Source organism: Phoenix dactylifera, chromosome 11, assembly GCF_009389715.1.
Source record: "Phoenix dactylifera cultivar Barhee BC4 chromosome 11, palm_55x_up_171113_PBpolish2nd_filt_p, whole genome shotgun sequence".
NCBI classification, from domain to species: Eukaryota; Viridiplantae; Streptophyta; class Magnoliopsida; order Arecales; family Arecaceae; genus Phoenix; species Phoenix dactylifera.
Window position 1 is genome coordinate 15,001,908 of NC_052402.1, and position 23,874 is coordinate 15,025,781.

General features: G+C 45.3%; 3 protein-coding genes across 3 annotated transcripts; all 3 read right to left on the minus strand.

Moving 5' to 3' along the window:
* Positions 1-47: 47 nt before the first annotated feature.
* Positions 48-5,858, minus strand: LOC103709352 (AP-1 complex subunit mu-2). Its single transcript, XM_039131736.1, has 11 exons — positions 5,372-5,858; positions 4,960-5,106; positions 4,773-4,835; positions 4,466-4,642; positions 4,269-4,372; positions 1,574-1,681; positions 1,231-1,327; positions 1,000-1,097; positions 769-910; positions 523-645; positions 48-443 (listed from the first exon to the last, which is right to left on the minus strand). The coding sequence occupies exons 1-11, from the start codon at positions 5,498-5,500 to the stop codon at positions 345-347; spliced, it is 1,287 nt and encodes a 428-aa protein (XP_038987664.1). The 5' UTR covers positions 5,501-5,858; the 3' UTR covers positions 48-344.
* LOC120112546 lies at positions 5,775-13,242 on the minus strand. The gene is made up of 3 exons (XM_039132117.1): positions 12,875-13,242; positions 9,780-12,171; positions 5,775-5,939 (listed from the first exon to the last, which is right to left on the minus strand). The coding sequence occupies exons 1-3, from the start codon at positions 13,240-13,242 to the stop codon at positions 5,775-5,777; spliced, it is 2,925 nt and encodes a 974-aa protein (XP_038988045.1).
* A 4,062-nt stretch (positions 13,243-17,304) lies between these two features.
* Positions 17,305-23,430, minus strand: LOC103709353 (lysM domain receptor-like kinase 3). Its single transcript, XM_026805500.2, has 10 exons — positions 22,755-23,430; positions 19,888-20,088; positions 19,613-19,752; positions 19,437-19,526; positions 19,251-19,356; positions 18,808-18,959; positions 18,510-18,607; positions 18,167-18,305; positions 17,909-18,007; positions 17,305-17,607 (listed from the first exon to the last, which is right to left on the minus strand). The coding sequence occupies exons 1-10, from the start codon at positions 23,428-23,430 to the stop codon at positions 17,443-17,445; spliced, it is 1,866 nt and encodes a 621-aa protein (XP_026661301.2). The 3' UTR covers positions 17,305-17,442.
* Between the last annotated feature and the right edge of the window lie 444 nt (positions 23,431-23,874).

The window sequence follows — 23,874 nt, forward strand, 5'->3', positions numbered from 1 at the left end:
CCAGCATATGTTCTGTGACTGATTCATGATAAACATCAGAGAACAGAGGCCATCATCCAAGGATATTTTTTTTGTTAAAATCATCCAAGTACTTCACAAAATCAGGATTATCTAAAAAATTGCACAAATAATCTCTTTGGATAAGAATCATGCCCTTGCAAAATGTCTATGTATCACAAGATAACAAAGAAGTTGAGAAATGCTGCTTGGTTGAGCTTTATAGTGCACACACCAAGGATGAATTGATGAGTCCTTGCAAGCCCCTCTAAAACGAGAAGTTGTACTCTGAAATCCTCAAACCATGTATCTGGTATTGGATCAACAGAGGAGAATTCAAAACTAAACTAGATAAGTCTCAGTTCATACTCGCCGGCCATTGTGATATATCGCACCCATGGAAGGGCCTGGTATCCACTCTTCTCAATGATCTTCAAGTACCGGACCTATGAAATATGTAATTTTATAAGTATAATGATGAAGTATTAATTCTGTTAGAACTTAGAATTACAAGAATCAGCATACCTGTATTCCAGATACAGTAAAATATGGAATTTCGAACTTCACACGTATAGGAGCTTTTTTCTCAGGTGTCGCCTCTTCTGCAGTAATACTAGGAAGACTAAATTCCGCCCTCAACATATACTCCTGAACAAGTGGTTTTAGAACAGTTCAATATGCAGAAATAAAAGGAAAAAAATGCAGAAAGACTGGAGCCATCCTTTTGAAATGCAACTAGATGGTTTTGATTGAAGAAGTTTTTCCTCATACCTTGTTACCAGGAAAAGATTTTATTTTCCAAACCAATGCGTCATTTTCAGGTGCATATGCAGCAGAACCCATGGAAGTCCGCACGTTAGGATTGATGGCATCTGAAGGCACAGGAAACTCAATTTCCACGTTTGTTGCAGTGCTGTATACAGGAAAGAAATGAAAATATTAACTCTTAAATAATATGGACAGAGAGGTGCTGCAAATCATTAACAAAAAGTAAAAGCTCACCTTCGTTCCTTGAATTGACTTCTTGCCTTTACCATGATCTCTATACGACTTCTCGAATGCCTCTCAATTTGAGCGTCTACCCAAATCAAAGGTTTTACCTAAAGAACAAGCATCAACAAGTGGTGCAAGAAAAATAAATGTAAGATAATAGCAGGAGGCGGAAAATTCCATAACAAAAGCTCTGACCTTTGTAAATATATTTCGTACAAAAGCAAAAAGCACAAGATAAACCTGAGTACTCAGTCTGTACGTCATCAGATCAAAAGACCCATCTGGTGGTACAAAGGATATAGTCCTGTCATTCTCAAATCGAGCCAAACGCACACACCTTCAAAGCAAGCTAACTGTTAGACTCCAAATTGCATTTAGATTAGCCAACAGCTGGTAGCTCAGCTGGTTGGCACCTATCTCCCCAAACGAAAGGTCTCAGGTTTGAACTTGAATGGTGGTGGATAACCACCATATTCTCAAAAAATAAAAAAAAATAAAAATAATCCATTTAGAACATGAATCTTGGTGGGACACACAACTAGGGTAATTACAATACAAATAGACAGAACACAGATCCACATACTGATGAAACTTGATATCATCCAGATCTATGGCTTTCCCCTTTGTTGCTCGACCTTGAGCTTCCAAAAGTACCCTGTCGTTTAGCCCAAGTTTACACTCAGGCATTCCACTGCATCAAAAATGCATCAGCAATTATGAGATCTGATGTATATGATGTTTGTGAGGCAGAATGCTAATTATGCTAGCAAATACTCCAAGAGAGATAAGTATCTGATTGCTGATGCAGTCATTTGCCTTGACAATAATGAGCATAAATTTCTAAACTAGGTACATTGAGAAAAGAGTTAACAAACTTAAGAGATTTTAAGACTTTACATGCAGGAAATCCTCATGAAATAAGTACCATGATGAAGCATGCTCATGTCCAACATGTGAATCTTTCTTAAGAAATAAAATCACACAACTGAATCAAGCCTGCTTGATATTAGTAACCTCTCTTAATCAAATTATTTGATTGTTCACTCACTTAGTCCAAAACATTCATGGCGAACAGAGAATAGATTCCAAGTTTCATGCCCTCTAGAGCTGCAAGCGGGTAGGGTTGGATCAAGGATAGGCACAACCCAAATCCAGTCTATATTTGAACACAGGTCAAAAGATTGAACTCAAACCTAATCCAATTCCATTATGGTTGGATCACATCATATAATATTAATTTTATCAGTCCATCAGATTTTTCAGGTCAAATTGGGTTAATATTAATCCTAACATAAACCATAATAAACATATATAAATTGATTACCTCATCATATCATAAACATCTTATACAATAAAATAGTAGTATGCAACATGTAGACATTATCGGACATATTCTATTTAAGATTTCGTTGATAACTATTTACAGTTATAATTAACAGCACATATTATTGACTAACTATATGACAAAAAGAAAACTAATTTCTTATATTCAAGGAGGAATCTAAAGTATATATAATACTAATTTGGGACTGGTTTGGGTCAGTTTGGATTCAGATTGGAAATTTAGTGATCCAAATCCAATCCATATTCCAAATGGATCATGTTTTTGAACCTAAGCCTATTTGAAATAACTGCAGTGTTTGAGTTGGACCGGGTTAATGTTGGATTGGTTCCAGATCGAAAACGAGTCAATCCAATCCACTTGCAGCCCTAATCCCCTCTATGCCTTTTTTTGGACAAAAATCTCCAGCATGAGTTTCTTCAGAATGTTTGGATTGCAACCCATATTCCTCATCTCAAAACCCATTTGTTCGACTCTTGGGAACCAGCTTGAACATTTAAGAACTACTGCTAACAGCTAGATTAAACCAATTCGACCATAGAAAACATACATTGAATTTGATAAACTCACCAGATGTGCCAGTGATATTTACAGTTTACTGTGTTGCAATTACACAGCATATGAAATATCGGAGACCAAATATTTCATGTTTTTTTCTGTATTTTTTCCATTATCTATTTATTATGCATATTTCAATTGGTTAGATTCAGCTGGGACTTCTGATGCCAATTACCCAGGCAGGCAAAACGGATATGAAAAATTAAAGACTAACCCGTCTCAATCAGAACTGATAGGCAAATAAGAATGAGAAATATCTTATGGTTTTCCGTATTTCTTTCTTTTATCTATTTACTAAGCATATTTTTGATTGGATAGCTTCATCTGGAACTTCTGGTTCTATTTACCTGGGACACAAAACAGCTATGAAAACCAAAAAATTAAGCCATCTCATTCAGAAAGTGGATAGGCAAATAATAATGAATGTCTCATGAAATATATGACTGTAATTTTCTAAAATAGTTTTATCAAGAATAGAACATGTCGATAGAAAGTTAATTGAAAGGTAAACAAGTTGTCATTATTCATAATTCCTCATCCTTCAATCCATAACATTAACATGAAACCATCATCTTTTCAAGATGAAGAATGTATGAGTTCGCAATTGAAAAAAGAAAACGAAAAACGTGATTGATGAAAAGGGCTATCCTAGTAAACTGATAATTTGGAAACATGTTGATAATTACCCAAAATATTAAAGAAAAATGACTAGTTTATGGGTAACTAAAGAACAATTGCCAAACAGGGCAATCATCTATGAATCAAAATTGCCACCTGAGTTCAGTGAAGAGGTAATGCCAACAAAAAGGCAGTTCTAACTTTTACTTGACTCACTCATCTCCATGTAGAATTCAACTTAGAAGAAATTGGAGACCATTTAAAGGCCATTAGTACTGACTTTCAACTCTACTGGGTTTCTGACTATAATGGTTTGATAGATTAGCATATAGTATTTTAAGGTTTTACAGTTTTTGAATTTCTATATTGTCCATTTATGATTACTTGTAGATACACATCCTAAGAGGTTCTCATTCTTTTTTTTCCTTTTTTTCTTCAATCCTTGATTAGTCCTACATGGAAAGATTATCTTTCAATGCAGTATATGATAGTTGCATAACTTCCTACAGATCATTTCTTAAAAAGAAAAAAAGAAAAAAAGAGAACCCTACAGTTCATACAAGGACATGGATTTTGATTCCATGCTACTAAATATTAACAGCAGCATAAACAACAGTTGTCAGCTTTAGTTAGAGAAGGATAATATGAGGTACGAAAAGGTAGACTTAGAAATAAAATGCTGTAAAATGGTGGGCAAACTATTCCACAGTTGGTAAATGAGTGGATTAACATGGAAGAGGGAAAGTGAAAAGCTTTGCACCTCAAGTATGTTCTCATTTTCAATGCCCCAACTACATCTGAACGAATAATTTGTCCATTGCTGTTTACAAGAATATTTACACTTTCTACCACATCCAAGAACACCTGAGAGAACAAGAATTCATGTCTTTACAGGGTACCATGCATCTAATCATTAATATAATTCACTATACCAAAAACAGGTAGGAAACAACCTACTTCATTTTTCTTGTACCGTATCCCTTCACTACGCCAAGACACTGCATTCGTAACAGCCATCGGAGGCCTCTGTGTAACTTCCATCCTGTATGCATCTGTCTTTATAAATTCACTAAGAATCTTAGCTTCTGTGTATTGTGGGTATCCAAAGTCCATCATTTCATCAAGTAACTCGTACTGCAGAAATCACACAAAGCATAATTGAATCGTTTTTCAAAAAAAATATTTTTTTTCTTCTATAACATTTTTTATGTATTAAGGTTCAAGACTGGGAACTAACACAAAGTTCCAAAATTTGTCTACTTACCACAACAACAAAATTATCTCTCAAAGATTCCTCCTCCAACTCTTCGAAATAATGTTTAAAGACCTGTTCCCAACCACATAAATCATTGAAGGACTTCAAAGCAAAACAGGCCCCATCTACTTCCTTCCATTTGTATTTTCATGGAAACAGCAGCTGATGTATCAATATAATCACAGGGGTTACTCACATCGACGACACGGTGCAGAAACAGAAGAATGCTGGCGGCATTGCAGTTCTGCCTCGCTGCCGTCATCAGGAACACGTTGTTGTGCTGTATGAACATGTATGTTACTCCATTATCCAACACCACAGGAGAGTGAGACTCTGGATCCGCCTGCCATCACGAATCCAAACCAACAGTAATCCGACTATACAAAAATAGAAAACCATTTCTTACTCTGTCTAGACTAAACCAATCTAAATATAAAATCAATCTAAAGCTACTCGTCAGAGAGAGGGGCCAAAACCTAATATAAAACCTCCCGGTAAATAAAACCAGCCAAACAAAAATGGGGGATCGGATCGGATCCCAAATAGAGAGAGAGAGAGAGAGAGAGAGAGAGAGAGAGAGAGAGAGAGATTAGATTAGATGAGAGTACCTCTTTCTCGATGAGTTTGGTGAAGAAGCGCTCGGCCTGGAGGGCGGAGACGTCGCCGCGGTAGTCCCGCCACACAAGGACCCGGCCCTTGATGTCAAGGAGGAACAGCGCCGAGACGGCGCCCGCCATGAATTAGGGCTCTGTGGATCAGATCCTGGTCGGGGAGGGGGATCCCAATCTCGCTTCTTGGGTCTCGCTCGCCATGCCCACAGATCTCTCCACAATAGACCTCAAAATACTTGTTCTTCTTCGCCCAGCCCACCCTCCTCGCTTCTTCTACTTCTCAAATGACGAGGAGGAAGGGAGGCAGGGATTGGATCTTCTCCTAACAACGAGGGAGCGAAGCAATCGAAAGAAGAAGGTGGAGAGAGATTGGGTTTTCGTTGAGGTGAGAGCTCGGATCTCAGGGGGGAATAGGATGTCCGAGAGCGTTTTTCCTACCCGTCTCGCTCTCTAGCAGGAGGCCGAGATGCGAATCGGAGGAGCTCAACGCGCCCGCAGCCTCGCTGTGAAAAGCGGTCCACCGTAAGCTGGTGGGGTCCATCGGACGAACGCGGTGGCCTCTGATCTGGAATTCCAATCAGAGGAACAAGTGAAAACCTAAGAAATATGATCATGCACATGATAGATAGAGTTGGGCACTGGGCCGGGCCGCCCACGGCCCGGCACGAAGCGGGCCGTGCCTGGCACGGCCCGATAGCTACAGTGCCGGGTCGTGCCTGGCACGGCCCATTTAAGGGGGCCGTGCTGGGTCACAGGTTACTGGCCCGCGGGCCGAGCCCGGCACGGCCTGCTTCGGGCCTGGGCCGGCACGGCCCGCTCTAGGCCCGCGGGCCAAGCACGGCACGGCCCGCGGGCCAGCCCGGCCCGGCCCATAAGGGCCTGGGCCGGGCTGGCCCGCGGGCCTGGCACGGTCCGGGCCTGGGCCCGGCCCGGCCCGATAAAAATTAATGCTTCATAAATTTTTTTAATAAATTAATAAATATTGAAAACTAAGGATTTATGAATATAAAGCCACCTTAATGGTGGGGGGTTTGGCATAGACCCCTACCAGTTTATTAATTTAAATCAAAATGGTACATGAAGGGAGGTTTGGACCTTGGTCTGACCTCCAGAATACAATAAGAAAGGGCCGAGGTTTGGACCTTGGTCTGACCTCCAGAATACAATAAAAATGTACAATTATAAAAAATTAAGAAATCTTACTAATCATCAGTGATTCAGTGAATCAGTATTCACTCTTCAGTCTTCAGTAGTGTTTGTATCATCATTATCAGAGGATGTTGTATTATGTCCACCTTTATCTTGAAGTCTTGCCTCAGCATCCAACCAATCTTTGAAGCAGAGAAGCATCTCCACCGTTTCGCCCGTCATCCTACTTCTCTTTTCGTCAAGAACACGCCGACCTGCACTAAAAGCGGATTCCGATGCTACCGTGGACATCGGCACAGCTAAAATATCGCGTGCAATTGCAGACATAACAGGATATTGATTTCTAACACTCTTCCACCAAGATAATACATCTAGATTCTCTATTTGATTTTCATCATATGCAGACTGAAGATCATTTCGTAAATAAAATTCTAGTTCACTACTTAAAGATGAAGAAGATGAAGATAAACTTGAAGCATGTGTGTGTCTTCTCTGTGCAATGAATGAAAAAATAGATGACGAACGAGAACTACTAGAAGAAGAAATAGAGGTTTGTATTTGTGTTCTAGATCCACGAATTTTTTCATCATATATAGCATAAATATCATAAAGAAGTTGTTTTACTTCATTTTTAGCAGGTTCAGGATCTTTAATCATATTTTCACAGTATGCATCAAGTAAAATTAGCACGCCATTCAATTTAACTCTAGGATCAAATACAGCAGCTAAGTTATACATAGGACATATCTTGTCCCAATACTCATTCCATTTAGATTCCATTAGGTCAATAATAGGCATTAAAACATCATCATATCTATGTTCTGCAAATTTTTGACTAATTATATATGCTTGTTGTAAAAATGAACATGAAGTTGGATAATAAATACCAGAAAGAACATTGGTAGCATTATAAAAACTAAGCAAAAAATCTTCCAAAATTTTTCCTTTATTCCAATCAGTTTCAGTCAATGTAAAGCCTAATCCACGATCATTAATATATGCACTTAATAAGTTTTTATATGGGTATGCATCATGTATCATGCTATATGTTGAGTTCCAACGAGTAATTACATCAAGTTTAAATTTTTTAAAACGTTTACCATGATTTATACATAGTTCCTTAAATTCTTAAAGTCTTGATCTTGAAGCATGAATAAAAGAAACTGCATTTCTAATTTTACCAATCACATCTTGAATCATGCCCATGCCAGCTTGAACAGAAAGATTTAAGATATGACATGCACATCTAATATGCAATAAATTTCCATCTAACATGGGATGCAATGAGTCTTTTAATAATGCAACAGCAGAATTATTATTAGATGCATTATCAAAAGTAATAGACATAATTTTATCATTAATATTATATGAACATGCAGTTTGATAAATGATATTTGAAATTTGTTGCCCAGAATGTGGAAAATCAAAAGTACGAAAAGTAAGAATACGTTTATTTAATTGCCAATCATTATCAATATAATGAGCAGTAATGGCAATAAAACAATTACTACCTACAGATGCTGACCAAATATCAGAAGTTAATGAAATTTTTACATTTAAAGTAGAAAGTGTTTCAATTAAACTTTGTTTCATTGCTAAAAAGTTAGTCATAGCTACTCTTCTAAATGTACGCCTACTAGTTCTTTTGTAAGCAGGTTGTAGGTTTAATTGAACATATTCTTCAAAATTAAAAGATTCACATAAACTAAAAGGTAATTCATCCTTAACTATCCATTTTACAAGTGCTTTTCTTTGATTTTCATGATTATATGCAAAATTACCTACAAGTAATCCCCCTTGTATATTAAGGGTACTTTGAGTTTGAGCATGAGAATCATGCATCCTATGACTCTCTTGATGTCTTTTTAAATGCCCTGTTCCCCCACTACTACTACAACTATAAAGTTTGGCACATTTTTTTACATTTAGCTTTCCAGACTCCATCAACCATAACTCTATCAAATTCATTCCATACAGCACTAGTTCTCTTACGAGAAGAGGTTTGATCTTCACTCGGTTCACTAGTTCTAGAGGAACTAGGAACATGGGGTTGGGGATTAGTTTCTTCTCCCTCAGAAACAGGAGGAATGCCAAACTGACTTTCCTCAAAAGATGACATATCTAAATTGATGAATTCAAAAAATAAAAACTAACCACAAGGAGGAATTGAGTAGAGGGTCGGAGGGCAGAGGCAGAGCCGAGATTCTGAGCTTCCTCTTGTGCTCTCAACAGGAGTGACCTTCTCTTCTCAACAGGAACCTCCTCTTGTGTAGCACTTGAACACTTGTTAAATGCAAACTAAAAATTAAATTGCTAGAAGAGCACTTTAGAAGAGAGAAATAATAGTAGTAGAGAAGGAGAGAATAGTTGGTTTGGTGTGGTAAGAATGAGGGAGGAAAGGGCTATTTATAGAAGCCCAAAAAATTTTTTCCCAAAATACCCCTCAATTTAGCCGTTTTTGGACTGTTGGGAGGGGTAAAATTGGAATTTTTCCCAAAATAGCCGTTGGAAACGGCTATTTTTCTCCCCCCCTCACCAGACGGGCCGTGCCTGGCACGGCCCGTTTGCGCCCGTTGCGGGCCGTGCCAGGCACGGCCCGTTGCCGTTCCGTGCTGAACGGGCCGGGCCGGGCACGGCCCGTTTAGACCTCGGGCCCGGTGGGCCTGGGCCGGGCCGGCCCGGCACGGCCCGTTGCCCAACTCTTTTTTTTTTGTGCTGAAAACGGGTGCTTCATACAGTGCGGGTACGAATACACCCAATAAAGTCAAAATACAAGACCTCACGGAGTGCCAATGGCAACTCCGCCTCCCCTGCCCAGAGGGCATACCCCGAGTGGTGGGCCACATGGCCAGCCACCCAATCGGCTGCCCCATTGGCCTCCCTGAATACATGTTTGGCCAAAGTGGCCCCTCCCTGACTCATCATCACAATATCGCGAATCAAGGGGTGGTCTATGGTCTCACCCCCCAATCCCCTCTGTATCCATCGGACAACAGTGACCGAGTCCCCCTCCAAAATAATCGAGCTGGCCCGCAGTACTGCCCTCGCATGTCGAAGGCCTGCCCAGGCGGCATGCAACTCTGCTCCAGGCACCGATGTATCGAACAACTGACACCCACCTGCGGCCACTACCCTGGAGTGTGGGCCCCGTATGACAAAGCCTGCACCGCCCCGCATGCCGCCATCCAGAACCGACCCATCGAAGTTGACCTTGAGGAAGCTCAGGGGTGGGGGCTCCCAGGTGAAAAACACCAACTGGGAAGCTGCCGAGGCAGGGGGAACCCCAGGTGTCCCGAGCTGTCAAAGGTCTATCTGTAGAGAGGCCAGGTCTGATCTCCAAGGCCTGTGCTCTAGCAAGCTCTGCCACAAACCTCGGTGACACCCTGCGCTCACCGAGAGTGCGGGCATTCCTTGCCAGCCAGATCTGAAGCGCTGTGCAAGTAGCTCTAATGCCCTCCTCACGGGTCCGTGAACTGGCTAACCACTGCCGTGTCACCCTGAGAAACTGTAGCCGCTCACTCCGGGCCCCCCGCGGGATCCCAGCCCACTGCCATGTCGTCCGCGCCCATGTGCACTGGAAGAGCACATGGTCCGCTGACTCCTCAACTCCGCACGTCCCGCACTCAGCAGGGACCCCCCAACCTCGCCTGCTCAGCTCTGCTCTCGTAGGAAGTCGGTTCCAGAACACCTTCCATAGAAAGAGAGCAACCCTCGAATGAAGTCCGGACCTCCAAATCCAGGTGCAGTCCGGCCCCGGCTCATACCCTGACTGAATGGCGCGCGTGATGTCTCTCAACCTGACACTGGCCTGGCTCGAGGTGCCCCACACCCTGACGTCTGGCCCCCCACATCCTGGTAATGGGAGGGATCGGATCCTCGCAGCTAGGTGTACCCCGAACAATAGCCTGAGTCTGGCCTCATCCCATACTGCCCCTCCTGGTACAAAGAGATCGCACACCCGTAATCCCTCAACTGCCTCTGTGTCAAACATAGTTGGCCAGCGGCTCAGGGCCAAGGAGTCCACCCATGAGTCGCTAGCCACCTCAATACTCCGGCCGTCGCCAATCAGAACCCTGATGTGTGCCGATACTGACGGCAGGTGCCTCCCGATCTCACGCCACATGAAGGATGCTCGGCGGCCCCGCTGTGCCACCCCTGAAACCCCTCGGCCATATCTAGCTGCCATCACCTGACTCCAGAGGCCATGTGGCTCTAAGATGAACCGAGCCGCATGCCGGGCAATGAAAGCCTCGCGCCTCTCAATAAGGGACTGCACTCCCAGACCGCCCTCACTAGTGGGGCGGCAGACCTGCTCCCAGGCAACCAGGTGCACTCCGTGACCTCCACCATATGACCCCCACAGGAAATCCCTAAGAAGGCGCTCGATCCTTAACAGGATCGTCTTGGGAACCACTGTGTTGGCCATGAGGTAAACCGGTAGAGATCCCAGCACTGCCCTGACCAGTGTCACTCTCCCCATCATGGATAATGAGGACGCCCTCCATCCCTCCAGCCTGCTCTGGACTCGCTGTACCAACCCGGAGCACTCTGCCACCCGCAGTCGCCGGCCAGTGATAGGCACGCCTAGGTAGGTAAGCATCCCCTCCTGCTCCGGTATCTGGAGGATCCCTCTGATCTCCTGTCTGACTCCGCTCTCTGTGCTGGGGCTGAAGGAGATGGTGGATTTGGAGAAGTTCACTCTCTGTCCGGACGCCGCGCAGTATGCCGCCACCACCCTGCGAAGGACCCGAGCCTCTGTAGTCCGTGCCCTGGCCAAAAGAAGACAGTCGTCAGCAAAAAGTAAATGTGTGATAGGGCGAGCCCCCGTGGCTGGGGTATAGGCCTCCAACTCACGGCTGGCGCACACTCTCTGCAAAGACCGAGATAAGATATCAGCACAAATAATAAACAAGTAAGGGGATAAAGGACATCCCTGCCGTAGCCCTATGGAGGACTCAAAGTAAGGTGACGGTGTGCCGTTGACCAAGATAGAGAACTTTGGCCCCCGAACACACCCCATAACCCAGCCGATCCACTGCCTGGGGAAGCCGTAAGCCTCCAACGCCTGCTGAAGAAAGCTCCACCTGATCCTGTCGTAAGCCCGTTCCATATCCAGCTTGACTGCCATCAGACTGTGTCGCTTCGATGCGCGTCGGAGATCCCACATCATTTCCTGGGCCAGCATAATATTATGAGAAATATTTCTGCCAGCCACAAAGGCCCCCTGCTCCTGGCTAATGATACCAGACAGGAGGGGCTTCATTCTGCCTACCATAATTCTTGCGACAACCTTGTATAGGGTTGTGCACAAGCTGATGGGCCTAAAGTGACAAGGTTTGGCCGCATTTTGGCATTTAGGTATTAGCGTGATGAATGTGGCCTTCCAGTCCTCAGGCGTAGCTGCCTGGGCAAAAAAACACTGGATAGCCTCCACCACCGCTGGTCGGATAATACCCCAATACCGCCGAAAGAAGAACGGGGGGAAACCATCAGGTCCCGGGGCCTTGTCTGCGGCCAAAGCCCATACTGCCTCCTGTACCTCCTGTGCCGACACTGGCCAGGTCAGGAGTACGCTCTCAGAATCACCAATACCCACGTCCACCGTCAGAGGAGGGTCCCCATCACTGGCCGCCTCATCCTCCGTCCACCTGGTATGAAAAAATCGAGCAAGACCTGCCGGATGGCAGGCTCACCCTCCACTCGATGTCCAGACCCAGCTCGCAAGGAGTGGATCATGCTCCTCTGTCTCCGAATAATCGTCGACCGATGAAAGAACCTAGTGTTACGATCACCTTCGCTTACCCACTGCACCCGAGATTTCTGTCGCCAGAAAATCTCATGCTGCCGTAGTAGCGAGTGGTGAGTCGCAAGGAGTCCCCGGAGATCAGCCATGTCGCCCTCCGGAAGCACGCCTCCCAAGTCCTCCTTCCTCTGCAACTCAGCGATCGAAGTCTCAACCCCCTCCAATCGCCGAAAGATATTGCCCACAACCTCACGATTCCACCGGCGAAGGCGCCGTTTAGTCAGCTCAAGTTTGCGTGAGACCCGTTGCATGGCGTCACCATGCACCGGGACCCGCCACGCGTCGCGGACGACATCCCAAGACTGGGGATACGACAGCCAAACCTTCTCAAAGCGGAAGGGGCTGCGATGCGTAGAGCCGGATGATGTGGATAGCAGCAATGGGCAATGGTCCGAGGCTATCCGAGGCAAGTGGCGAACCCGGCCTGTAGGGAATCGGAGGATCCAATCAGGGGTTGCAAGGGCCCTATCTAATCGCTCCCAAACCCTAGCACTGCCCAGCTGATTATTGCACCAGGTAAACTGTGGTCCCGTGAACCCCAAGTCTACCAGGCCGTTCCGCGACACAAAGTCCCGAAACTCTCTCCTATCCACTCGATCCGTAAAAGCCGCGCCCCCCCCCGCTTCTCATCCTCACTCTGGATACAGTTGAAATCACCAATAGCTACCGCCGGAATGCCCTGGGCGGTCAGGTTGGTGATCTCCTGCCAGAGGACTCTCCTAGCTCGGTGGTCCGTACTAGCATACACACCACATAGTACCCATGGAGCGACGTCGGGTCGTGATATGATCATAATGACTTGTTGGGAGCAGTTGTGGAAGACATCGACTGTCGCCACACCCCGCCTCCATAAAACCAAGATGCCCCCCGACAGCCCCTGGGAGTCGACTGCATAGGTCTCCCAATCCCTCTCCATGCGTCGTCTCAAACGGCTGAGCCCATCACCAGATAATCGGGTCTCACATAGGAAACAGATCTCCGGACTATGGACTTGTACTAAACGTTTGAAAGTAGACATGAAGGACGGCTTGGCCGCCCCCCTACAGTTCCAAGCAAGTATCATCATGGGTCACAGTCCACATAATCGGCCTCAGACTCATCCTCCCCCAGAGTCGCAGGGCCATCCTCAGGCCCGGCACCCCGGTAATCTCGCCCCTCCTCCTCACCACTAGCTGCGGATACAATCCCCATAACTGCTGCCCTGACGCGCTGCACGGCAGAAGAGTGGTCCGTACCCCCTCCTAATGGTGGAGCCTCAGCCATGCTCCCCTCGGTGTGTGGGATGGGGTGGTCCCCCACCACACACCCACCTGGGGTGGCATCCTCCCGCACTCCCGCAGCCGGGGGGGGTGGGCCAAAGCGGAAGACTCCATCCGGGCCACCCCCAAGGTCCACGAAAGCATCCCACGGTCGCGACTCGCTCGGCACGCCCACCATAGGGTGGTCCTGGCCGTCGGCCTGCAAAAGCCCCAGACCCACCGCCAGCTCCTGGCGTGGTGGGGTAAACTGGAAGGGCCCCACTGGTGCCGCAGGTCCCCCATCCATGGTCAGCTCGTCCCGGGCCAAGGGAGACAGGTCAGCCCGATCCCCCACACCCAAGGCTGGCTGGGCAGAGTCCAGTGGGCCCCCACCAGCCAGATCCTGGGTCGCCGGGGCCTCTGAACCAGCTCCAAGGCCCGGAACTAGCGAGGCCTGCGGCCCCATAGCAGATTGGGCCCGCAGGCCCTGCTGTTCCAAAGGGGGTGCGGCCCACAAACCAGGAGACGCCCCCGCATCGGTGCAGGGCGCACCCGCATCAGCAGGCGCGCACCCGGTGCAGGGCGCGCCCGCTACAGCAGGCGCGGGCCCGATGCAGGCCGCGCCCGCGGTGACAGGCGCGGACCCGGTGCAGGGCGCGTCCACAGGCGACGGCGCCGATCAAGTGGGCCGGCCCACGGCCACGGCGCCCAGCCCACTGGGCCCGTGCGCGCTGGGCCTGCCCAGTGTTTTGGACGAACAGGCCTGGGCCGCCATGTGGGCCAAGGCCCGCTGGGGGCCTGGGCCTTTTTTGATTCTGGGCTCGATCCACGACCGCCCCGTTGGGCCTAGGGTCGGCCCGCAGGAGGGCCGGGTCAACCGAGACAGCCGGGTCGACCCGCCGGCTTGGCCCCGGTTCGACCGAGTCAGGTCCCGGGTTGCCAGCCAACGGAAACCAGGCGGCCCCTGTTAGGGCGGCCGGGACTGGCCTGTCCCCCCCACTGGCCAGCGGCGACCGGCGGCGCGCGACTTTCGTTGGCTTCTGCCAACCGTCGGTGTCCGCCGGTGACGCCGGCGAAGTCGGATTGACCGCCGGGGGTGGCTCTCGGGTCGATGACGGCCCGGGCCCCTTATCGAGCCCGGTCGTCTCCCCCGGTCGCGGCGAGGGGTTCACCCGTGGAACTCTCCGCCGTGTCGCCACCATCCAAGGGCCGTACACTGGCCCTTGGTTCTCCTCCTCAGTGGCCGGAGGCGTCCGGTCTGTCCCGCCTCCTGGGTCCGCCGTTCCCGAGGTCGGGTCACCCGCAGCTCGGCCAGTCGCCTGAGAACGGCATGCGGCGGCGTCCGCATGATCCATGCGTCCACACCGGGGGCAGATCGCCGGCACATTCTCGAAGACGAAGGGCTGCCAGCGCACCCTCGTCATTCCTTGGATCAGCACCCCTGGCAACAGCGGCGCCGTGGTGTCGATGGCCACCTTTACACGGGCAAAACCCATGGCCCCCCTGTTGCTCTGTGACCTCGTCCACGGCGATCGGCCGGCCCGCCTTAGCCGCAATGTGGAGGATGGTCGAAGTCGACCAATACTCCGGCGGGAGTCGGGGCAGGCGGAGCCAAACGAGCGCCGTCTTCACCGTGTCGGCGTCCGGTTCGAAATCCGGGACCCATGGGCTCATGGCGAGGAGCTGCCCCGCCACCACCCACGGGCCTTCGCTCAGAGCTCGGTCCCGGTCCTCCGTCGACCGGAACCGGAGGGCGAGGTGGTCGTCCGCGAGCGGAACGGCCACCACGTCTTTCAATTTAGCCCGGGCGGCCACATCTTTGGCCACCCACTCCGCCGGGATGCGGCGGCCGAAACTGCGCGCCACCAGTGCGCGCCCTTCCCATTTCAGCCGGGCCGCCGCTATCGGCTCCTCCGGTAGTCGGAGGACGTCCGGGAAGCGGCGGCTCAGCCGCTCCACCTCCGCGGCCGTGGGCCACTGAGTGACCCACGGCCCCGGCCGAGACCAAGCACCGGGCTTGCCTCCACGCCCAGGGTTGGGAAACTTACCCGGTCCTCGAGCCGCTCCCTCCGTCGTCTTCCCCGTCGGCTCCGGCGTCTTCCCCATCGGTGCCTTCCCCTTGCGATCCATGGAGTTACCCCCAAGCCGCCCGAGGATCACCTGAGAAGAGACTTGCCGATCCGGGAAAGCTTGCCGAAATCAAGTATGTAGTGCTTCACACCGCCCCGCCCGCCCGTCGTGAATGTCACACCGGACGGCCAGAGCCTCGTCGGACGCCGATGGTGACGCCGCCGACTAGCCGTTAACACTTTCTCTCTCTATAACTGGAGCTTCTCGCTCTAACAACTTTTTCAATAACAACAAAAAGCGGAATCAAGCTCGATTCGACAAAAACAAACGGTTATGATTAGTATGATACACTGCTACATGGTATATACGGTATAAGATATAATTTCTGGGCTCGATTCGACATCAAGCTCGTTCTTACATGGGCAAGTTTTCTCTTTTGGTACATCAAGGAGGCAATGCCTAAAATAGAATTGTACGGAAAGAGCATCAGCAATTAAGGTGCGGTCCAAGATCGGTGAAATAAGGGTTTGGAATCCAGCATGAAATCTCCATCCAATGCATGTCGCACAGCCCAGTCTTAATTTCCTTCATGGTGCATAAGCATGGTCTGGAAAAGGAGAACAACTCCTACATGCATAGTTGACAAACGAGCAAAGACTGGATTTCTATAGTCAGAAGTTGGCTCAGTCACAACAAAACATATTCATTGAGATCTACGTGCTATATATGTGATTCTTTAAATTTGGGATTTAATTTAACCGAATTTACCATTTTTTGGAATCTAACCATAACTTTTCAAAATCAAAATTTGGGAATTGAGCCACTATTGTAGCTCTATAATCGATGATTTAGATAGCCAAGCGGTTCTCTTGTACAAGAAGCAGATGTTTTGGAAGGATAGGTGAGATTTTTTTTAATTATTCTCTCTATTCCTACTTTAGGGCAGAGATCATGATCAAAATCTGTCCCAGTTTAAATGAACTAATGGTTTTTTATAGTTCAAGTCATTGTAGTATGTTTGTGGGTGCATATATCTCGAGTGGTCCAGAGTGGGTTTCTACTTAAATTCAATCAATTCTAGATTCAACAACCAAAACCTTTTATCGATGATCTGAATTATTGGATATGATCCATTGTGCTAAATTAGACTTTTGGATATGCGCCCAAGTTCAATCCTCACATTTGTGACCATGCATCCAAATTTGGTAAAATCGTGATTTTTTCTTTTCTTTGTGACCGATATAGGCTTTCTCCACCCAATTATGAGTTCACCATATGCACTCGAAGTAGCCTCAGGATGGATATTGTGTAATCTAGTTAGATTAATTGTCTGTTGATGATTCTAGTTGAACTAAGCAGGCAATTTTGTGGAAACTTCATCATCATAAAATATATATATATATATTCTGCTATTCATTCTGATCTGGATTTTTTGCCTTTTTTATTTGTTAATTGGAATTAACATATGTGCTGCAACTTCTCTTCCATTCAATGGAAAATTCAGCCAAAATTAGGTTTTCATGTTTGTTTTGACCATGAATTATCTATTTTGTTCCCCTCACCCCTTCATTTTACATCAGTCTCATGTTCCTGAAGGTATAGTGGTCATGGCCGCTAAATGTTGCTACTACTTGGCACTCTTCCATGTCACCTTTTTAAAAGCTTAACCTCTGATAAGGTTAACATTGCTGATATCTGTCTCCATAGTACCTGTTTGATCTACTCCATTACAACCCTCATTTTAGAACCTGCTTCCATCAGTGGGAAGGAGAATAATTACATTTACATTTCTAGTTGAGATCAGTGTCTCATCTTCCATTAAAGACGCCACTGAAGACTTGGCTGTTTCCTCCCAGAGATGCTTCCCACTCAATGGAGGCCATGAGGATCTGAGCCAGCTTCACTGTTATCTCCCTCATTTCTGGACGGTCCAGCGGATCGTCGCTCAAGCACCACATGGAGATGTCTGCCATCTAAAATAGATGATAACAGTGATTTCATCAGCAATTAGAGAGCAAAGACAAACAGTTCAGCATATGCTTCGAGTGCCTATGTAGATTTCCCTGTGATGGCAATATCTTCATCTTAGCCCCATATCAAGCCATATATCAAGGATCCATGACATGAGGAATTTTGAATTCAAAATTTAGAATTTGAAATTTTTTAAATCATGGATCCTTGATATATGGCTCGATATGGGGTTGAGATGAAGATATTGCCAACACTCTGCATGTAATTGCCTATGAGAACAAGACATGACCATGAAAGGCTAACCTTGTATATTTCCTCTGCAGGGTAACTGTCATTGAGATTCCTATCTATAACTGCCTCCAAAGCACTCTCTGGATCATCCTCTTGAAAAATTCCTTTCATCTGATCAGAAAGTTGATGTCAATATATTCTTCTTCCGATTGTTCAGAAATATCGATTTTGTGTATTAGCATGTATTCCAAATCCTACACAAGCTCTAACTTGGAGAAACTTGCAAACTTTAATGGCTACATATGGACTTTACTACAACAAACAACTTACAATTGAGATCAGCGATTTCATGTAGGTAGGTTCCTTATTGTCTCGAAGGAGAGCACGATGACCGGTTATCAGCTCTGCAAGAACTACTCCAAAAGCAAAAACATCGGTTTTGGTGGTCATCTGGAGCTCGCGGACCAACCTGTCCAAAGTTATAAGATGTCACTCACAAACAACTGAAAGAATCAATCACACTACAAGAATTTATATGTTTAGCTACAAAAAAAAAATTGTTGCTAAAAACCAAATTTCATCGCCAGGTTCGTCGCCAATGCCCCGTCGCTAAAGTCATCAATGACAAAAGGATCTGATGCTGAATAAAAATAATTGCATGATCTGTACTAACTCTGGTGGAAGGTAGCCAGGAGTCCCAACCAAACGAGTTGCTATGCAGTCATCTTCCCCACTGCGTTCCACAAACTTTGCCAGCCCAAAGTCTGCAACCTGTAATAATTACTGCGCTTGAGCTTATCATTGCTTGGAAAAATAATCAGCTGGAGATATCTCATGCAGTTGATTCCTACCATAGTCCAAAAGCTGGTAACTCTGTAGGAAGTAGCACAAGGGAATATCTAATCCTAATCTTTTTCCAGTTTGTCGAGTACATAAAAAACTTAGGGAATAACTCAAGTCAGAGGACTGACCTTTGCTCTCAGTCCACCATCCAGCAGGATGTTACTAGTTTTTATATCGCGATGAACATATCTTGCCTTAGTATGATCATGAATGTACTCGATACCCCTGGCAGCATCCAATGCAATCTGTGCCCTTGCATTCCAAGAGAGAGGCTGATGTCCTGCTTGCAATTTTTGTTATTCTTTGCACCCATAGTTCGATCCGGTTGGATAAATTTAAAAAAGGATGCAAAGAACAGAAATAAAGTCACTCTAAGTGCCTTCAGGCATTACTAGAAAATCATAAAGTTTTGCGATTTCATAGTCTATTTAGTTCTCCAATTAACTAAAACTTTTCATGTTCATTGTTTTCTCTCATCATCTTATTATATTTAGTTCCATTTATTGAGCCTTTCCTTCTTGACAAGGAAACCAATATTGTGTGCATCTACCTACGTAATTGTTTTGCTAACCTTTCAGAAGTGGATCATGAAGATGTTCACTGAGTGAACCGTTCTGAACGTATTCATAAACCAAATAGAGGTTGTCATCGCCTGCTGCATAACCAATTAACTCAACCTGAAAGAAATTTCTTCAGTAGAACTTAAAGAAAAACATCTTCTAGTGGCATTGTAATGAAGAATCAAGCATTCACGTACCACATTTATGTGATGGACTTTGCATAACACCTTCAACTCGGCAAAGAACTCCTTGGACTTGCTCGACTTCATCTTTTTAATCGCGACTTCCTGCCACAGTCGATCGCAATCATGTGTATCATGTACAACTACTGATTTCTGAAACTTGATCCAAGATGGAAATTAAATTCCATTACCTGATTTCCTATCATTCCAAAGTAGACACTCCCATATCCTCCCTCCCCAATCTTTCTAGTTTCATCAAAGTTAGCTGTCGCTCCCTCGACCACTTCCAAGCTAAAGATGACCGGCCTCTCAGACTCGAATGGCTGAACATCTGTCTATAATACTAACTTATTAGAATTCAAGAAAGCGAATTAGCCTAAGAATGGTTGAGATATACGTCCTGAAACAGATCAATAGAAAGATTTAGAATTGTGCATATGAATCGTTATTGGTTGATTTATCTGACCTTCAGCAGTCTTATTGGGAAGGTACTGGCTCTCCAGGGCTGCAATGCTCTTTGCACTCGTGGTCTTGTTCATTTTCTTCTTAAGATCTTCCCTGTTGTGACGATGGATTCGGTTTCTCAAGCAAATGATAATTATTATTCCACTAACTACAAGGAAGGCCATCGACAATGATATGCCTAGAATCACTGCAATCTTCTTTCCTGATTTAGAAGCCGAAAAGGAAAAAAATAGAAAAGAAAAGAGAAAAATATGTTAATATGAAGTATTTGTACTGTGCTGCAGGGATGCAAGCATGCAAGTACAGAAGCATATGCATGTGAATAGCCACAGAAGTTTGTGTACCATAGAGGGATGCAGTTAGTATATACAGGCAAAATAATCTCAAATCAGTATGTCAAAGGGATTTGTAACCAAAAAAAAATTGCTGAATATTTGTGAAGGAACTATATTTAGTGCCCAAGCAAAAGCCAATTTAGATATCATCTCTCCTAGGCTCAAATTTCCATTTAGTTCTTCAACAGTATAGAGATTAGTGTGGCTCTTCTCAAGGTCCAATTTAACTATATAAGATCAAAGTGTATCTCCGAGCATAGTCCATTCAGAAGATATAAACAAGTTACTTTATTGTTTATTTAATCAGAATTATATGGATCAACATTTGAATGCAGCATCACCATGGTTCGAATCCAAATCCTAATCCATATGGGGAGGGTTCCTACTGCTGGGGAAAAACCCGGTTTGCCATGTAAGCAAGATCTTGCTTTTATCTCCTCCTCTCTCTCTCTCTTCCTTTCTCGCGAAGTCTTGAGAGACTAATCACCATATGCTATTCCATACCCATCTCACCTCATTTAATGGATCAAGTTAGAGCTTGCGAAGGGTCGAAGCAAGGGCCAATGTCGCTTAGAATCGAACCCTTGTCCGCTTACTCAAGTAGTAAGTGGTGATACCATGGTATGCCATACCGGTCTGAATCAGACAGTACGAGACGTACCGTACCATACTAATTCGATATAGCCATATATGTGGCGTACCAATACTTAGTATGCTCAAAAAATTTGTACCATATCTATATTGTACTAGTGTGGCATCGGTACGGAGTCCGATACCGAAACAGCGAATTTTGGGTAATACCATTTGAACCAAATTCATTGGTCTATATCTTTCTACTTTGCCATTCAATTCTAGGATCCTAGCAATTGTACAATAACAGGATCGAGATGTGATTTTCTATGAAAATTGGAAAATGCTTGAGGCGCCCTGTCATGCATAAACCAAAAATATATTGAAGTCTTACAGCAGTACCCATGAAAATTTCATGGTTGTCTCAGTTTTGAGCAAGGAAATAGAAAGCAATAGGTGACATCTAGCAATGTTAATGGGGGTCAACAACCTGCTGATTTTTGTACCAGAAAAAAAAACCCTGCTGATTTAACAAAACTGGCCAAAGATATAATATTTGGGTCTCGAAATAGCCCCAATAAGCAATTGGATCGGATTCGTCTCGCAATGAAACCTACAATTTTATTGAATAAGCGAGGATATAATGCCATGCCCAAAATTTTAACGTGATCATATGCAAATACTCACATGTAATACTTTAAAAATTTCTTATTTGATTTCCTTATGTGAATAGAATGAGTAAAAAAAAATCACATTTCTCTTTCCTTCTTAAAAGTAAGAAAGCAACGAAAATTAAGCCATACTTCACCTCATAGTTAAGACAGCGCCTGAATTAGACCAAATGTTTGATAACAAGACAAAACCTAACTAGTACAAAACTATTTTTGTTTACTACTAGATATGCGTGCAGGGTATAACGTGGTTTTGGGTTTGGGTTTGAACTCTGAATTTGATATATAATTTGGATTTGAATATAAATACAAATCTGACCCAATGATAGCCTTAGTGACATCTCTTAGTTTTCACCTATTATCATCTAGCGATACCTTCTCTTTTTCTCTGTTCAAAGAGCATATACCACCTATCAAACTGGAGAAAGTTCCCATAGTCAACTAATCAAGTTTGGGAACAATTCAATCGATGGAAAGATTTGAAAATCTGGAGGGGGGAAAAGGATCCATCAAAAGTTCAGAAAGATTCCAGATAATTAAAAACTATAAATATTTACAGAAACAAAGAACATAAGATTGTTAAAAATATTTAATCATTCATATAGTTGTTTGTGGGAAAAAAAAGCACGAGAGAAAACAGGTGATTATAGCAAACAATAGCAGTTTGAACACCAACTATCGCATCATTAATTTGTAATTTATAAAGAGTTCTCGATCCATGAATATATCCATAGATAATTTAACAATGCTTATTAGCATAATTTTAGAGATTTCATAACAACCTGTATCAGCTCACATTATTTTTCTTTGTTAGGGAGCTAGCTCCTGAATCGGTCAGTATTATTTTTCTTTATTAGCGTGATCTTCTTAGAATGATTTTAGATGTCATAACAACTTACATCAACGAGTATAATTTTTCTTTATTAGCATTATCTTATATCTCCCTATATTATTTTTCTTATGTGGAGTTTATACACGAGTATATATAATTTCTGAGATGTACCGAATATGAAGAAATAAAAAAAAATAAAAATCACTTTCTCTCTCTCTCTCTCTCTCTCTTGTTTTTTTCTTCTGCAAATATTTTAACAACTAGTTTACTAACATCAACCTGGAGAATGATATGGTGGATTAGGTTTACCACTTGATCCCGAGAATAAGCAAGGTAGCTAGACAACTATATATCTCAATTTGTCGTCCGCCTTTGCTTCTGATCAAATAAATGAAGTTTGGAGGTGGCCATGCAAAAATATAGCATGCAGAAGAGGAGGAGCAGCACCTGGTTTTTATACCTTTCCGGCCAGAAGATGTCTGCGGTGAACCGCTGCTTCTCATGGGCACAAAAAGCACCCAACCGGGACTCAGGAAGTCCGGATTCGTCACCATGCTGTTCATCCCCTGTATTGCGCTGGCATCCGATGATAGCAGGTCCGCGATGGTGGTAAGAGTATCTCCATCATGTACGGCATATGACACCAACTCCACCCCGGCGTCCGCCGCCGAGCAGCCGCATGGGAGGTGCACCGTGATCTCGCCTGCCGTCAGATTTGCTCCTCCTCCGACGTCCCATGCAAGCCCGCTGAACTTATTGGTCGTGACGCCATCGGGTGTTTCGTGGTTCTGAACTGTATACTTCGTATCATGGAGGAGGAAGGCAGAGCTGGTGGTGTTGTCTGTCTCCTCGCACACGCATGGGACCTCGACAAGCAAGTCAGCCTCGCCCGTCGGCCGGGCGATGGCCTTCATCAGTGATGCATCAGCCGAGTATTTGGATGCGATCTCCGAGAAAGGCAGCCCTCGGCGGTCGACGTAGAGGTAGGAGCTGCAGATGGGGATGGGGGAGGGGCTGGAGCACCTGATGGGTTTTATGAGGATGGATTTGATTGAGACTACTGCTAGCGAAGGAGCCGCTCCTTTGGAGATATTGGTAGATAGGAGGGAGAGGAGGAAGAACAGGAGCTTGGCCATGGCAAGTTTGGGGAGCAGAAACTCCTAGGATGGAGAAGGAGGGAGGGAGGGATTTCGTTGTGAGACCGATGCCTTCTCTTTGTCTTGTTTGGTTTGGTATTTTGTGTTTGTGACTACGTCGCAGTGCCATCTGGCTACGTGCCGAAGCCGGATAACTCTATTGTAATGAGTTGATGGATACTTAAATAGTTCCAAGGTCTCTGTCACTTTGGGCATGTTCTCCTACGTACACTTTGGTGCGACGGCCGATTGGAGTATCAAGCCAACATTAATGTTACATTCGTCCAGTCTAAGCCAGGTGGATCCTAGAAGATGATGATGCTTGTCTCTTTTGTTGTTGTTTTTCTTCTCATATGCATAGTTTTGTTTTGCTGGAGTCGGCAGCATAATAGTTCGACAAATCGTAGACATTTACAATGGGATTACGGAGTTAAATCATTGAAA